The 17,377-nt window shown below is 40.0% G+C and overlaps 1 protein-coding gene across 13 annotated transcripts in view; it reads left to right on the top strand.

Annotated features, from left to right (window-relative positions):
* COL6A3 (collagen type VI alpha 3 chain) overlaps positions 1-17,377 on the top strand; it is a 130,853-nt gene that overhangs the window by 94,517 nt on the left and 18,959 nt on the right. For 10 of the 13 annotated variants that reach the window (XM_044431960.1, XM_044431958.1, XM_044431952.1 and 7 more), the window contains 5 exons: positions 5,083-5,182; positions 6,193-6,888; positions 7,685-7,778; positions 8,103-8,155; positions 15,101-15,211. In XM_044431960.1, coding sequence (XP_044287895.1) covers positions 5,083-5,182; positions 6,193-6,888; positions 7,685-7,778; positions 8,103-8,155; positions 15,101-15,211 — 1,054 coding nt within the window. The remainder of the gene's footprint in view (positions 1-5,082; positions 5,183-6,192; positions 6,889-7,684; positions 7,779-8,102; positions 8,156-15,100; positions 15,212-17,377) is intronic. The other 3 variants (XM_044431959.1, XM_044431961.1, XM_044431954.1) reach the window with 1 other exon arrangement.

Raw genomic sequence — 17,377 nt, 5'->3', positions numbered from 1 at the left:
GAAGTGGGGTAGATGGAACAACTATCAGGTGGGTCCACAGTTGGCTACAGAATTGGACTCAAAGAGTGCTCATCAATGGTACCTTCTCAGACTGGGGAGAGGTAACAAGTGTGGCACCACAGCATTTAGTCCTGGGCGCCAGTGCTCTTCACCATTTTATTAATCACTTGGATGAGGAAGTGCAGGGAATGAGTCTTGAATTAACAGATGATGCCATACTGGGTGGGATAGCTAATACCCTGGAAGACAGAAATAAAATTCAACGTGATCTTGATCAATTGGAATACTGGGCTGAAAAGAGCTGAATGAAATTTATAGAAGCATAGAGTTGGAAGGGGCCATGAAGGCCATCGAGTCCAACCCCCTGCTGTTGCAGGACACCACATTAGACCATCCCACTCAGATGGCTGTCCAGTTTCTTTCTGAATGTCTCCAGTGTGGGAGAGCCCACCACCTCTCTAGGCAGCTGGTTCCATTGTCATATTGCTCTGGCAGTGAGGAAGCTTGTCATCTCCAAATTTAATAAGTGTGTCCTGCACTTCTTTATTATTGATAAAAGTGTTGTAGAGCACTGGGCCCAAGACTGAGCCCTGCAGTACCCCACGTATTACCTCTCCTTTGTCTGAAAAGGTGCCACTGACGAACACTCTTTGAGTCCGATTCTATAGCCAACTGTGGATCCACTTGACAGTTCTTTCATCTAGCCTACTTTTAGCTAGTTGTCTAATTGGAATATTATGGGACACTGAGTCAAAAGCTTTGCTGATCTCTAGATATAGTATGTGCACAGTGTTTCCACAGTCAATCATGGAGGCTACACCAACAAAAAATGATACCAGCCAAGTCTGGCAGGATTTGTTCTTGACTACTAGTTATGATTGCATTGTTTTCAAGGAGTTTGCAGACTGACTGCTTTATAATCAAACCCAGAGTTTCCCAGCAACTGATGTCAGACTGACTGGTCTGTACTTCCCAGGATTCTCTTTGTTTCCCTTTCTGAAATAAACCCCTCTCCAGTCACCTGGCACTTTGCTCATCCTCCATGATTTTTCAGAGATAACAGTGCTTCTGTGAGTTCTCCTGCTAGTTTCTTCATTACCCCAGGATGTAATTCATTGGACCCTGGGGATTTGACTGCATGCTAAGTTCTTTGACCATTTGAATCAAGCTGCGATCTTGCCCCTTCAGCTTGTACTTCATCTTTGTCATAGACTTTCCTTTAGGAGACTGAGCCAAGGTAGGAATTGAACAATTCTGCCTCTTCTTTGTCATCTGTTATCATTTTGCCTTCTTCACTAAATAGCGCTATTTCTGTTTCACTAAGAAACACTGTTTCTTTCTTCTGTCTTCAGCACACATCTGAAAAAGGCATTTTTGTTTCTTTTAGCATCCATTGCTGACCTCACTTCATTCTCAGCTTTAGCCTTCCTGACACCATCCCTGCTAACTGCCTGCACTGTTCCTTTGTAGCCTGGGCTTCCTTCCACTTCCTCTATGCATTCGGAGTCTTTTCCAAGCTTTTTGTGAAGCCTATTTGCCTCTTCTGTTTTCTTCTGTCTTTTTTCTTGTTTGAATTGTTTGTAATTGCATGTTTAACATGCCCTTTAAAAATCAATCTCATCCATTTTGGATTCCCTTTCCCATTAGAGTCACTCAACATGGGATTTATTCATTTATTTCTTCATTCATTCATTCATTCATTCATAATGCTTTGATCCTGTCTATGCCAACAGGTCTGAAGACAACCCACAACAAAGCAGAACAATTAAAATAGCATGTAAAAACTTTATCATAAAATTCCTATTTTAAAAATGCCATCAAACCTTAAAATACCAGGTAAAGGAAATGAATAAAGCATCGGTGCCAGAATTACCTCTCTGGGGAGCAGGTTCCAAAGCCGGGGCACTATCATAGAAAAGGCCTTTCTCTGGGTAACCACTCTTCTAACCTCCTTCAAAGAAGGACATCAGTGGAAGATCATAAGGATGCTCTTTCAGATGTCCAGGCCCCAAAACATTTAGGGCTTTGTACATCAAAGTTAACACCTTATATTGGGCCTGGACTTCAATTAGTAGCCAGCACAGATGGTACAGGACCAGTCTTCAAGGGCAGCCAGGTAGTTAATGGATCAGCCAAAGCTGGTAGAAAGTGCTCCTTGCCACAGCACTCACCTGGTACTCCAGAGATAACTCTGGGTAGAGGAGCACTCCCAAACAATGCACCGCATCCCTTAGGGAGAGTGCTGCCTCATCCAGAATAGGGCAGATATCACTTACTGGGGCCCACCTACCAACAGAACCTCCATCTTCTCTGGATTAAGTCGGAAATTGTTGTCCCTCATCCAGCCCATCACACTGGCTAGATACTGATTCAAAATCACCTTACCTGGATTAGATGTAAAGGACAGGTAGAGCTGAGTGTCATCAGCATAGTGGTGACACCTCAACCCTAACCTCTGGATGAACTCTCCCAGCTTTTTCATGTAGATGTTGAAGAGCAGGAGGATAGAATGGAACCCTGTGGAACTCCATGGGATAATTGCCATGGCACAGAGCCAGAATCCCCCAGCACCACCTTCTGGAATCGGCTGGCCAAGTAGGAGTAGAACCACTGCAAAGCAGTGCCTCCAGCCCCCAACTTGGCCAACCTCTCTGGAAGGATACCATGGTGAAAGGTATTGAAAGATGTTGAGAGGTTCAGAAGAGAAAAGAGGGATGCACTCCCCCTGTCCCTCTCCCAACACAGGTCATTGTACATCAACCAAGGCAGTTTCATTCCCAAAACCAGGCCGGAAACTGGACTGAAATGGATCCAGAGAGTCAGTTTCCTCCGAGAGTACCTGGAGTTTTCTGGCCACCACCTGCTCAGGCACCTTGCCCAAGAACAAGATATAGCTACCAGTCTATAATTGGTGGCAACCTCTAAGTTTGCCTTTTTTTTAGGAGAGGCCTACTAACTGCCTCCTTCAAGAGAGCAGGAACCGGCCCCTCCCTCAGGTTTTTACAACTTCCTAGACCCAGGTATGTATCCTGTCCTTGGCTTTGGTGATCAGCCATAAAGGGCATGAGTCAAGGAAACAGTTGGTGGGTTGGACTTGTCCAAGCACCTTATCCACTTCTTCAGATGACAATAATTGAGACCTATCCAACAAAGGTGGACTAGACAGTGCCCTGGACATCTCCACTACAGGAACAATACTAACTGCAGAGTCCAATTCATGCTGAATCTGAGATTTTATCCCAAAAGTGCTGCGCACATTCATCACAGCAGGCCAGCAAGGGTTCAAGACGATCTGTGTTGGGCCTAGAATGTAACAGGCCCTGCACCACCTGGAAAAGCTCTGCTGGACGACACTGAGGATGCAATGGAAGCCGAGAAGAGATTCTTCTTCGGTGCCCTCACCACCACAGCTTAGGCTTGATAATGAGCTCTAAGGAGTGTTCGGTCAGATTCAGCATGAGTTTTTCTCCACCTTCACTCCAGCCATCTCCCAGCCTGCTTCATCGGCTTCAGCTCATCTTACTTATTGGTTGGAATCCAGTCAAGGATAGCTGATCCTTTAGTTCCTTCCTTCATTTTCTCTGGACGGATGTTATCAGAAACACGAGTCAGGAATTTCTTGGAGAGGCCATATTTGGCAATATTTGTCTCCTAACAAATATGGGGAAAATTGAAGTTCCTTATTACTATTACTGCATGCCTCCTTGGAAACATTGGCAATTTGCTTTTTAAAAGTTCCATCCACAGAAGAACATGAGTCATGCTGGATCAGACCAATGGTTTATCAGGTCCAGCACTCAAGCCACATAGTGGCAAACTAGCTGCCCACAAGATCCCTCACAGTGCAAGAGTTCTGCCTGCCCAAACTCAGCAACTGGCTTCTGCAGCTGTTGTCTCCTCTTTGACTGGGTGGTCGCTAGTAGACTCTATCATGCTTCTTTTACTTTTTGTTCCATTTATTTTAATTCAGATGCTCCTGATGAGGCTACTAAGCTCATCCTCCTGTATTTCGGAGCAGAGACTCTGTCACTGTTTCTGTTCCTTCCATTCTTCACGAAGAACTTAGATGCTTCAACTATTGAATTTTAGTCATGGGAGTCAACCCACCAAGTTTCAGTTACACCCATCAAGTCATATTTGCCCTCCAATATTAACAGGTCAAATTAATACTATTTGTTTCCAATACTCTGGGCATTCATATAGAGACACTGAAAACCACTGAATCTATACAGACTTTATAGTCCTGCTTTCTTCTTATATTTTTGGAAGGCTATCATTGGGCACTATTAGATCTGCTCCCTGCATAAGGGTTCTCCATTATAATCCCTAAGATTAGTTTTCCCTCCCATGTGGGAATCAGTTTAAAGCCCTCCTGTTGAATTTCTTCAGTTTGTGGCCAAACACATTCTTCCCAGACCTTGTGGGGTGCAAGCCATTCCTTGCCAGCAGTCCATCTTCTAGGGGGTGCAGCCCATGGTTCCAAAGTACAAATATCTTGCATCAGTACTGCATTCATACCCAGGTATTCTGCCAGAGTATTTTTCTTTCCCTTTCTATTAATCATCAAAGTACTGGACAGATGAATGAGAAAATTATCTTGGCCCCCAAATTCTCAAGTTTCCTTCCCAGAGCTTCAAAGTCTGATGTGATTTCTCCAGAACCCCATTTGGCAGTATTATATCTTCCCACATGGAAGAGCAGGAAGCGATACATGTCAGAAACCCTTCAGTCACATTTCTAATTCATCCTCCAGGGAGACAACATACCTGGCATTTCAGGTGAAGGTGAAAAAAACTGACACTTCTCCTGACATATTCCAATAGACTCTGTAGATTTACTTCATTCAAATGAGGACTATTGTCCAACACTGCAGTTTAATGGTAGGTGAGACATGGCCCCGCTCCGGCAAAGACAGACAAAACACAATTGTGCTGGCATCAAAGGGACTGACCATCTGTTTTTGAGCTCTTATCCATCTCCTGTTTCAACAATTCCAAATGCAATTTAGTCTGAAGACACTGGCCTTTCCTATTCATGCTGCCTCCTTTGAGTACTAATATATTTGTTTTTGTCTCAAACCAGATCAACAACACTATAGGTGGACAGGCTATTGTATTTGCTGGTGGTGCAAATCAACAGGCCCAAGCTCTTAGGAGAGCATTAACATGCCATATTTGTTTAGGTAAGGTATTGAAATGATTCCTATGTAATGTACGTACTTGTAAACCATGCCTGGAGATTTTATTGTTTCTTCTCACTGAAAGAATGGTGTTGGTGTGTGCTTTTACCCATTATGCATAACTCCTTATTTTACAAAGTTGTTTTGAGGTTCCTGGGCCATATAAAAGGACACTCAGTGGTTTTCTGCTTAGAACAATTCCATTCAAATGACATTCTTTTCTTCTCACTTTTCTTTCCTGCAATGCTGAGTCCCCGAAGGAGCTCCTGCTGTGGCTGACAAATGCGTGTGAAAATTCAGATCATACAATTGGCCTGAATCAGTCAGTATAACAGTACAACCAGTTACAACATATCATCGTTTAGCTCAGACTATAGTGTTCAGGGAATTTTAAAACCATGTGGCCACATGAAATCACAGCTGAACCTTGACTTTTGTGGGTTTAACTTTTGTGGATTTAATTATTCGCAAGTTTGCTGTCAATAATTGAATGGGGGTGGTTCTTGGTTTGTTTGTTTGTTTGTTTGTTTTTGAGTTTTGCAGCCTACTGTGGAAAATTGTCATCACCATGAAGAAAGAGAAAGCGAAAGGAGAGAGAGGGAGGGCCTCCAAAACATGTCTTCTTACCCGGCCCATCCATGGAAGGAAATCCCTCTGGCAATTCCTTGAGTGAAAGGGAGGGCAGGGAATAGGGGATATAAAAAATGTAATAAAGGAAGAAGGGGAGCCCTGCTGGATCAGACGGAGGTCTGAGATAGAAGTGGAGAGGCAATCCGGGGCACGTGTGGCCAACTGTATTAAGAGTTAAGGTTGGGGAGGGCTTATTTTGCAGGTGCCCTACACTACTAATCCCTGCAAAAGTTGAGAGCCAACTATAGTTTTATGTTTCTTAACTGTTAGGTTGCCATGAAGTACTGTCATTCTTGCTGCAATTTGTCAATACAGATTCCTAAATTTATTTTTCGCATGATCATTATTACACGTATTCATGTGTTGAATATTTATTCTTCTAGACGTGTGTGATCCTGATCCCAGCTGTGGTCCCCAAAGGGCTGGCTTTGGTAGAGACAGACGGGCAGCCCCTACAGATGTTGACATTGATGTAGCATTCCTCCTGGATAGCTCTGATAGCACTACTCCACTGCAGTTCAGAGAGATGAAGAACTACATTTCATACCTAGTAAGCCAGATGGCTCTGAGCTCCGATCCCAAGGCATCCCGGCACCATGCCAGGGTAGCTGTCATCCAACATGCTCCTTATGAATTTGAATCAAACTCAAGTGCATCTCCCGTCAAAGTTGAATTGTCATTGACAGACTATGCATCTAAAGAACAGCTGATGGATTTCATTAGTAATCAAATGGTGCAGCTGTATGGGACACGAGCTGTGGCAAGTGCAATAGAATATACAACAAGACACATTTTTGAGAGTGCACCTAATCCCAGAGATCTCAAAGTCTTTGTCTTGATGATGACAGGAGAAGTTAAAAATGGAGAACTGGAACACCTTCAGAAAGTTATTGCAGAAGCTAAATGCAAAGGATACTTTTTTGTCATAGTAGGCATTGGTAAGAAACTTAACATCAAGAATATCTACAGTTTGGCAAGTGAGCCTAATGATGTCTTCTTCAAATACATTGACAAGCCATCCGAGTTTAACGAAGAGCCGTTGTTACGCTTTGGAAACCTCTTGCCAGCCTTTATCAGCAGTAAGTATTTTATGTGGCACGGCAATGGAAAGTTTGGTGCGGGCTGGTGTTAAACATGAAATGCTACACTGAGCAAGGAGTGCATGTGATGGGAGGGAGATAAATCTGGATTGACTAGCAACATATACTCATTTTACATCTGGATCACAAGCAGGAACAAATCTTGGGTTCTCTAATCAAATCATGTTATACACAATTCCTTTGAGACAATGTTACATTGTTACCAGAGCACTGAAGAGGGCTTAGTTTCATCAAGGGAACGCTGAAGATGTAGGGCTTCTTTGTATTAATGATTTTGCATTGGACAAACATATAATGAGAGGATAAGTGGAGGCACTCTTAACAGGCACTTTTAGCAGTTGGTGGCAAATATACTGAACCTTCATCAAGCCCCCCAAGAGCACTGCAGAATCCCCAAATGCGTCAGTTTTTGCTCAGAACTCAAAGCAGCTTACATCTTCCTGCTGCTTTCAATCTTATCTCCACAACAACAACATGAAGTATGTTAGGCTGAGACTAGTCCAAAGTCACCCAGTTGGCTCCATGGTCAGCAGGGACTAGAACCCAGATTGCCTGAGTCCCAGTACTGTGCTCATAATAAAATGTGGTATTAAAATGCTTAAATAATCATACTTAATAAACAATTTTATTATGCTTGTAATTGTTGTGCTATCTTTGGAGAAGAAGGAATGGTTTAGTTCTATTATATATTATTTGTTCTGTGCTGCTGTTGTCATCATTGTAGTAATAGTAGTAGTTGTTGTTGTTATTATTAATATTATTACTATTATTTTAGGTGAAAATGCCTTTTACCTGTCTCCAGAGGTCAAGAAACAATGTGACTGGCTCCAGGCTGATCAGCCAGTCCAAAAATTTGGTCAGAAACAAATGTAAGTCTAATGGGCTTCTCCATTCTCAGATGAAATAAATAGACTGTCTTGGTGAGATTACTAAACAAACAACAAATATACATTTGGCACAATTTAGTTCTCTTCCCAGTGCGTCTGTAAGACTGTGAGGTGGTATGACCCATAACAGCGACATGCAGCATGTTTCCTCGTCCAAGAGGTGAATTCCTCGTCTACAGTTTGCCGAGCTCTGATGGCTCAGCTGAGAGAGAGGCTAATCTTGATATCTTAGATATGCTTACGGATGAATCAGAAGGACCATTATATAGTTATGTATCCATTACTATTCTTTGTTTCTTCCATTAGAAATGTTCCAAATAATGTTACTGCCTTGCCTTCTACAACAAGAAAGCCAGAAGGTATGTACAATGTTTCCCCTTTATCAAGATTGGTCTTGATTGTCAACAGCAGTAAAATGTACTAAGGATGTAAAGTAAAGCAAAATGTTCAGATCCAAGTCCACATGATTGCTTTGATAAAGGGTGGCTATCACGTCACACATAAGTGGACAAAAAGAAGCCCTGAGGTTTACCTTTAAAATATAATAAGGAAAAGTAGCTGCTGGAGAGGCTATAGGAAGAAGGGCTACATAACTTTTCTCCAGTGGGAAAATACCTGGTAAATGAATACTGTAAGCAGAACAACTAATATAGTGGTCAAAGTAAACATCCCATCCTTCTTCAGTCTTTTTGGTCATGGTTGCAGCCATGAGTGGAAAGTGAAAGAAAACACTAGTGCTTTGTTACATTCATCCATGAACTGCATAGTTTGTCCTTAGGTTAATGTGGTTTGTATGCATGTTCATCCTCTATATGCCAACTGCAACTTAGACTTTCCATGTATATGCCGTGCCCCTAGAAAATTGATCTGGATGATGAGTTAGATAGGAAAAATAATATGATCAAAATGTGATGCATCAGTTTGACACTGAAGAAGGATTTCTCTTCCTTGTGATAAGGTCTGAGCTAATCTTTAATTGCCCTGAGCGTAATTGCACTGAGTGAATGATATCCCACTTGCAACTAAAGTCAATTGCATTTATTAACTGCAAGCTAGATATTTTTCTGCCCATTTCATCTATATTGTTCTTTGTGTTAATTCCAGTTCCATGGGGAGTGAGAGCTTGGCCTCTGGAGTCCTAGCAACAGGGCTGCAAGACCTTGGTGCTGGGGTTCTGAAAAATCCTACAGATCCACAGACAATGTTGGGAGGCCATAGGAGTGGGTCCCTACAGATTAAAAGCATTTCAAATGTTTAAACTGAATATCATCACAAAATTAGAAACAAGAGGCAGTGAGATGCAGCAATACAAACCAATAATAAAGAGTCAGGCAGTAAAAATAATTCCATTCAGGCTAAGGGCCCAACAAATGAAACAGTGTTTATACGTGGGCAAAAGATTGCAACACAAATTTGTTTGCACCTGCTCCACAGAAAAACCCACCCATATTAATGTACTCAAAATATGTTGTTGTTGTTGTTAGTTGCAAAGTCGAGTCTGACCCATCACAACCCCATGGACAACATTCCTCCAGGCATTCCTGTCCTCCACCATCCCCCGGAGTCCACTTAAGCTCACATTGACTGCTTCAGGGACTCCATCTAGCTACCTCATCCTCTGCTGTCCCCTTCTTCTTTTGCCATCAATCGTTCCCAGCATTAGGGTCTTCTCCAGTGAGTTCTTCCTTTTCATTAGGTGGCCAAAGTATTTGAGTTTCATCTTCAGTATCTGGCCTTCTAAAGAACACTCAGGGTTGATCTCCTCTAAGACTGACCGGTTTGATCTCCTTGCAGTCCAAGGAACTCGCAGGAGTCTCCTCCAGCACCACAATTCAAAGGCCTCAATTCTTTGGTGCTCAGCTTTCCTTTATCGTCCAACTTTCACAGCCATACATTGCAACTGAGAAAGCCATAGCTTTGACTATACGCGCTTTTGTTGGCAGGGTGATGTCTCTGCTTTTTAGTATGCTGTCTAGATTTGCCATAGCTTTCCTTGTAGCTTGTAGGATTTTGAGCATAACTTTGCTAGCATGTGAAATGAGTGTAATGGTGCAGTAGTTTGAACATTCTTTGGCGTTGCCTTTCTTTGGAATTGGAATGTAAACTGACCTTTTCCAATCCTGTGGCCACTGATGAGTTTTCCAAATTAGCTGACATATTGAGTATAGCACTTTTACTGCATCGTCTTTTAAGATTTTGAATAGCTCAGCTGGAATACTGTCTCCTCCACTAGCTTTGTTGTTGCTCAGACTTCCTAATGCCCATTTGACTTCACACTCCAGGATGTCTGGCTCGAGGTCAGTGACCACCCCATTGTGGTTATCAGGGACATTAAGCTCTTTCTTGTATAGTTCTTCTGTGTAATCTTGCCACCTCTTCTTCTCTTCTGCCTCTGTTAGGTCCCTGCCATTTTGGTCCTTTATCATGCCCTTCTTTGCCTGAAACGTTCCCTTTGTATCTCCAATTTTCTTGAGGAGATCTCTGGTCCTTCCTATTCTATTGTTTTCTTCTATTTCTTTGCACTGTTCATTTAAGAAGGCATTCTTATCTCCTCTAGCTATTCTCTGGAATTCTGCATTCAACTGGATGTATCTTTCCCTTTCACCCTTGTCTTTCACTTCCCTTCTTTCCTCAGCTATTTGTAAAGCTTCCTCAGACAGCCATTTTGCTGCCTTGCAGTTCTTTTTCTTTGGGATGGTCTTAGTTGCTACCTTTTGTACAATGTTGCGAACCTCTGTCCACAGTTCTTCAGGCACTCTGTCTATCAGATCTAATTCCTTAAATCTATTTGTCACCTCTACTGTATATTCATCAGGGATATGATTTTGGTCATACCCGAGTGGTCTAGTGCTTTTCTCTACTTTCTTCAATTTAGAAGAATTTTTCTACTTTCTTCAATAAGTCTAAATTTTGCAACAGCTCAAACTATATCCTAACCCTAAATCCATTTCCCATGAGATTTTAAAAAGATCATCTACATCCTCCCTAAATCTTATATATCCCACTTGAAATCCCCCTTGCTTAAATACCACCTGAGTTTCCCTACTCATTGCAATCATCTGAAATTTGGAAATTCCATTAATTTCTGTGACTGGAATTATTGGGAGATTGTCAGCATAAGCTCTTCCCCATACTTCTCCCAAACTCACATCATGTTTTTTAAAAATGGGTTTTCTATCTTTTTAACATTCTTCTTATCATCCTGCTTAAGAAATATACTTAAAAGGGTCCCTCAATTTGCTGTTGTTCTGTCTCTGCCCATATTATCTTATCAGGCTGCAATATGATATTTGGTATAACTCTTAACTGATTTGCTTCATAATATAATTTATTATTTGGAATACCTAATCCTCCCTCTTTTTGTGGTTTATACCATCTTTTCTTACTAATTCTTACAAAATTTATTAATTATTTTTGCCATATTTCCCCTAATATCCTAATCGTGAACATCCCAAATAAAAAAATAATCTTAGGTAAAATTCTCATTTTTCAAACTGGTATCCTACCAAACCAAGATAATCCTAGTTTCCTAAATTGCTGCTATTTATTCTTTATTTCAGATTTAATATATCAAAATTATTCTTGTTCAAACATTGAGTATTTTTTTAAAAAATATTAATACCTAAATATTTAATAATATTACATATTTTGATTTGAAATTTATTCTTAATTCCTCCTTTTCTTCTCCGGTGCAATCAAACACCATCATCTTGTATTTATTCCAATTAGCTTCTAAACCTGTTATCTCACCATATTCCACCAAATGATTTTTAATCTTATCCATAACTTTAAAGCGGTCTTTGCTTATTATTAATAATGTATCATCAGCGAATCTCAAATGTAATTTTATTTTAAATGCCAAAACCTTTTATAGTATCATCATTTCTTATACTATTTGCTAAGAATTCTATAACTGAAGCAAACAATGTTGATGAAAGAGGGCATCCCTTTCTAGTGCCTCAGCCTAAGAATATTTCTTCTGTTATGCTATCATTAACTGCCACAGTTCTGAGGTTTTCTGAATACAATCGATTTATTACCCATTTAAATCATGACCCAAATCCTAATGTCTCTATTATTGCTAGCCATTCCACACAATCAAAAGCTTTAAAAAAAATCTAATGATTTTACACCCTCTTCTAACCTTTCACGTAATATAAATTATATTATGTGTAATACTCTTCCAGTCACATCCAACATCCTTCTCCCTACCTGATCCATCTTAATGTATGTATCAATAAAATTATTTAATCTTTTTGCAAATATCACTGTAAAAATGTTTGCATCTTGATTTATCAAAGATGCAGGTCAATACACTCCAGGATCTCTCAAATCCTTGCTAGATTTCGGTATCAAAACTATTGAAAAATATTTCCAAGATCCTGGGATCTTCCCACCTTCCAAAATGCTATTAAAAAGATAGTTTAATCTTAGTACCAGAAACTTTCTAAATACCTTCTAAAATTCTGATCCTAATCCATCCATACCTGGAGTTTTCTCTGCGTTAAAATTATTAATAACCTCTTCCATCCCATGATGACCTGTTTTATTAGCTCTCTATCTTTCTTCTGCAATTTCTTCCCAACATTCTTTTCTATATATGATCTAATTTGATCTATTGGCAACTTCCCAGTTTCATATAACTTTGAATAAAATCTATAAAATAACTTTTATTATTATTATTATTATTATTATTATTATTATTATTATTATTATTATAACATTTCTATGCCGCCCCTTGCCGAAACCTCGGGGTGGCTTACAACACGATAAAATACAATGAAATACAATAGCACATAATAAATTACCATTAATTACAAAATACAAAAAATATATTGATTTACAAATATAAGATTAAAATTATCAGTATAAATTAAGTAAATAAAAATATAGGAGGAGAAAGAGAAGGAAGAAGAAGTTGCCCTGGCCAGATCATATGTTTTAACAATTAAAATGATGTTTAAATAAAAAGGTCTTTACCTGGCGCCGAAAAACCAGTAACGACGGTGCCAGGCGGACCTCTTTGGGGAGTGAATTCCATAGGTTGGGTGCCACCGCAGAGAAAGCCCTCCTCCGAGTACTTACTTTCCTAATTTCTTTCATGGAGGGTTCCCGGAGAAGGGACTCTCCCGCAGATCTCAAAGGGTGGTTGGGCATATACGGACGTAAGCGCTTGTTCAGGTAGCCAGGACCCAAGCCGTTTAGGGCTTTATAGGTCATAATCAACACCTTGAATTGGGCCCGGGCTTCAATGGGAAGCCAGTGAAGCTGACGGAGGACTGGAGTCATGTGAGCATAACGCCCCGTCCCCGTCAGCAACCTGGCAGCTCTATTTTTCTTTTGTTAAATTGCAATTTTTACCCTTTTCATCTTTAACTATTCCCATTAAGGGAATTTTTAATTCTTTTTGTTGCATTGCTCTAGCCAGCATTTTTGAATTCTTGTTGCTAAATTCAAAAGATTCCCTTTTTAAATATATTAAATTTCTCTGTGTTCTTTCTATTACCCTAATCTTCAACCCTTTCCTTTTAACTTGTACTTCCACCATAATTTTACTATCGCTCTCATTTATATACTTCTCCAAATCCTTAATTTCACCCTCTAAATTTTCCATGTATTTAACCCTTTGTCTTTTAAAACTATGAGATTCCCTAATATTCATTCTCCTTGCAACAGCCTTCACTGTGTACCATGCTAAGTTTCGTTCACTTTCCTCTTTATCATTAATCTCCCATATTTCTTTCAGTCTTTTCTCTATTTTTTCTATTATATGGTTATTTTGTAAGATATTTAAATCCATCTCCAATCTATTAGTCTCTTCATAATCACTTTTAATTTTAAAGTCCATATTTATTAATGTATGACCTGTAATTTTAATTAGCCCTGCATCTGAGTCATATACTCGAGAAAAAAGATCCTTTTATACAAATATATAATCAATCCTAAACTAAGATCTATGAATCATCAAATAAAAAGTTATTCTTCCATCTCCCTTCAATGCAAATCCTTCCATAATACCTTCTAATTCTTCCGAAAAATAATGTTTTCTTAGTAATGATGAATCATGCCCAGTCAATGGGATAAAAATGGGATACATGTTGAAACAGTGGTTCATACTGTAGTACAATATTCTAAAGTGGTAGATTCATTGGAAGCTGGCAGTAAAATTCAAAAAGCTAATTTTAAAGAATAGCATTGCAATAAAATTAGATCAATGTGGATCTGAGATTCCCAGCCTTCTGCACTCTGTCACTGCACTGCAGTTACCTAAGAACTAAGAGACAGAACTATGAGTCAGGAAGTCTCTGATCTGATCACCTATGCTTTGAATCCTTTGGATCAGGGGTGCACAGGAGGTACATATCCAGACATTTTGATCTACAGTTCCCAGTAGGTCCTGCCAGCATGGCCAATAGTGCAGAAAGCTGGGAGTTTTGGAGTACATTGAGTGTGTTTGGAAATCTGCTTTCTACCCAGCCCTGCTTTGAGTAGCCTCAAGCAAGTTACTCTTTCTCTCAGAATACTCCCTGCTTCCATTTTTAAAACATGAGAAAAATAAGCACATGGTACTTGCCCGGACATCAGATGTGTCTGGGTCCCATGTCACTTTGTAGGAAGAGCCATGTGGGTTAGGTAGCTGTTCTCAGAGTCACTCCTTGTTACTCCAGTATAGTGAGGAGTAACTTTGTTTCTGAAATTTGATGGTAGTGGAGTATTGTAGAATTTGGTCATGCCACTCTGATAACATAGGAATCACCATTGCAGAAGGTAAATTTCTTGTTCAATCCTTATGAAACTTTTCTTTTTGAGGGCTTCGGTTTTCCTCAGGGGAGTGAAATATGCTGTATTTTTAGCACTTCCAAGAATGAATTGCCTCCTAGAGGGCTAGATTGAAAATATTTCCCAGTGAAAAACAATTCTTATTTGAAAAATATATTTGCCATTCTATAAGCCAAACCAGGCATGTGTGTTGCTCTTCTTTTCATATTGTCCTCATGTCAAAAGATGCCCCACTTAATTTTGTTTACAAAGTTTATTCCATAGTTTGTATATGGGGCTTTAGCTTGCCTCTTTTTAAAAAAAAAAGTTCTAGATTTCTAGTGGTTAATTCAATATGAAAGCCCCTCTCTCTCTCTCTCTCTCTCTCTCTCTCTCTCTCTCTCTCTCTGTGTGTGTGTGTGTGTGTGTGTGTGTGTAAAAGTTACAGTTTAAGGAATGTACATTATATGTGTAATAGTGCTTGGGATTTGATTTTTTTAATAGAAAAAATATTGCCTCTATTTTTGATCCTGTTCACTCTGCAGACAATGACTTTGGCTTTCCTTCTGCAGAGAGCATGCCCCTGCCCAAATTACCTTCAGCAGCTAAAGCAAATCTGATAGTGAATGCTGAGCCATTGCAAGGACCTGAAACGGGTGAGTCTGTAGTCCCTGAAAGTAGAAAATGTGTGCTATCTGTGTGCATCATTTTATATTAGGGTCTCGGGAAGAATTTTTATAGGAAAGGATACCTGGGTGGCATGCTGTCTGAAATAAAGGACAACTTATTTTCTTTGGAGCAGAAAATTATATACATAAATTAAATTATATGCATACTGTTCTATATAATATTGATGGCCTTAAATAACAGGCTAAATAGTACATGGGGGGCAATCTTAAAAGGCAGGACATCTGGCATTCCAAATCACTGACAGGTGTTCAGCTGGCTGTTGTCATTGTAAGTGGAGCTCAGTTGTCATCAGGCAAGCAAGCAAGAAATGTAGACTGGATTGCTCTGGTAAAGAGGACAGAAAGGAGTGGTACCTGGTCATTCCAGATGTTAAAGAAGAGTTGACCGGATGCTCGATTGACAAGTGCTCTCAGTGTAATATAGAAAGTACTGACTTGTGCATCTCTTCTGTGGTGAGATGAGTGAGCCCCATCCTTAGAGAGCCTTCCATCCTTAAAAGAGGCCAAAAATTGTCTTCAAATAAATAAATGAGTCCCAGATGCATGTGCAGCTGACATTGCACATTACAAAGGATAGGAACCAAGTCTAGCTGGTGAATCCTCTAGATCCACACAGCAGTCACTCAGGAACCAATACCTACAGGTTCAATATCCACAGTTCCCATTATACCAGCAGTTGACGGGTGCCTTTCCAAGAGGACTTGGCCCCAAGCCCTTCTTCAGTGTTCCCAGTCATGATGTTTTAGAAGGGCAACATACAGTGAATTGGAGCATTAGAGTCCCTAGGTCCTCGGCCACACAGCATCTTTGGGTATTAGATCCTCCATGGATTTTGAACATATTGCGCATATTTCAGTCTCTTCATTATTCTTGTATTTTAATAGAGGTTTATTAGAGGTTTCTTTCAAAGTCCTGAGCATCTACATGAATTAGTTGATTTCTGAGGAGGTGGAGAAAACCTATCCAAAGGACCGGTTAGGTCAGTCCTGAAGAAAATTATATGGTTTCACATTGGTAAGAGAACAGATGTCGATCAAACTATTTTATTGAGCAATTCCCTTTCTTAATGAGGGAAAGATGTAAATAAGCTCACCTCTGATTCCTTTGGAATTTAAAGTAAGGTAGCAGACTTTATTTCCTCAACAGCCATACAAACCATGGCAGCTAGAAAGGGTTCATTAGTCCCAATTGCATTGCTTTCCACCAGGAAGAGTAGACCCACTCTTGCAGTAAATGGGCGCATTTCAGATGGCGATGCTTAAGCCTTCACATGGCGCAATGGCCACCAGAGAGCAACAACAAAATGTTCAGAGATATTAGAGAAAAAAATTTCCCCATGGCTCATTTAAATATTCTTTATTGCATAAGTTTATGTTGCACTGTTGGACCTTGCTCTTGTCTGTTCACCTTACATCTTGCCTCAAGGCATTAATGGCATGCGTCAATAACCATTAATGGCCAACTACTTGGACCAGCTCAGTAATTTACAACATGTGGATTATTACCATTTGTTATATAGGTGAGAAGGTTGTGTTAATGTCAGTAGTTTTCTCTTTTTGTTTTAATCGTCACAAATGAATGGAAATATTGAGAAGTTATGACTTGAAACATGTTGTACATGATAAACTGCCACATCTCACTTGTCTGCCCATGAAATTTATTTCACAAAACTGAGAAATGATTGGTGCGAAATCCATTTCTTTTTCAAAGCTGGTATTAGTAGTTATATTGACAGCCCAGTTGTATGAAACTTCCATTATGTACTGGAGATTTTCATGATAGGCCACATCTGCCACACTCTTGTTTCAATTTCAAAGCCCTATACGTCATACCTGGAACTGTCCAGATTCCTTTTTTTTTTTCCTTGCCTGTTGCATTTTATGTAATACTTGCCTGCGCCAACCCACCACAAGTACCTAATTTTCTGGGTCAGTTTTCACGGCTTCAAAATTTCTGAAGGCTGCAAGCTGCTATGAAGGAATAGAATGTAGAAGCGTGCCTGAAAAAAATCCACTCACTTTTCTCCCATTCATGTATACAACTGAAGTTTTTTGTCTGACAACTGTCTTCAGATAAGCTGCCCAGCAGCCTTGTTTTGAATATGCTGTTCCCTGTGTCTGGTTTCTTATTGCT

Source organism: Varanus komodoensis, unplaced genomic scaffold, assembly GCF_004798865.1.
Source record: "Varanus komodoensis strain SLA01 unplaced genomic scaffold, ASM479886v1 scaffold23, whole genome shotgun sequence".
In the NCBI taxonomy this organism is placed as follows: Eukaryota; Metazoa; Chordata; class Lepidosauria; order Squamata; family Varanidae; genus Varanus; species Varanus komodoensis.
This window is presented reverse-complemented; position numbering and strand designations above follow the sequence as displayed.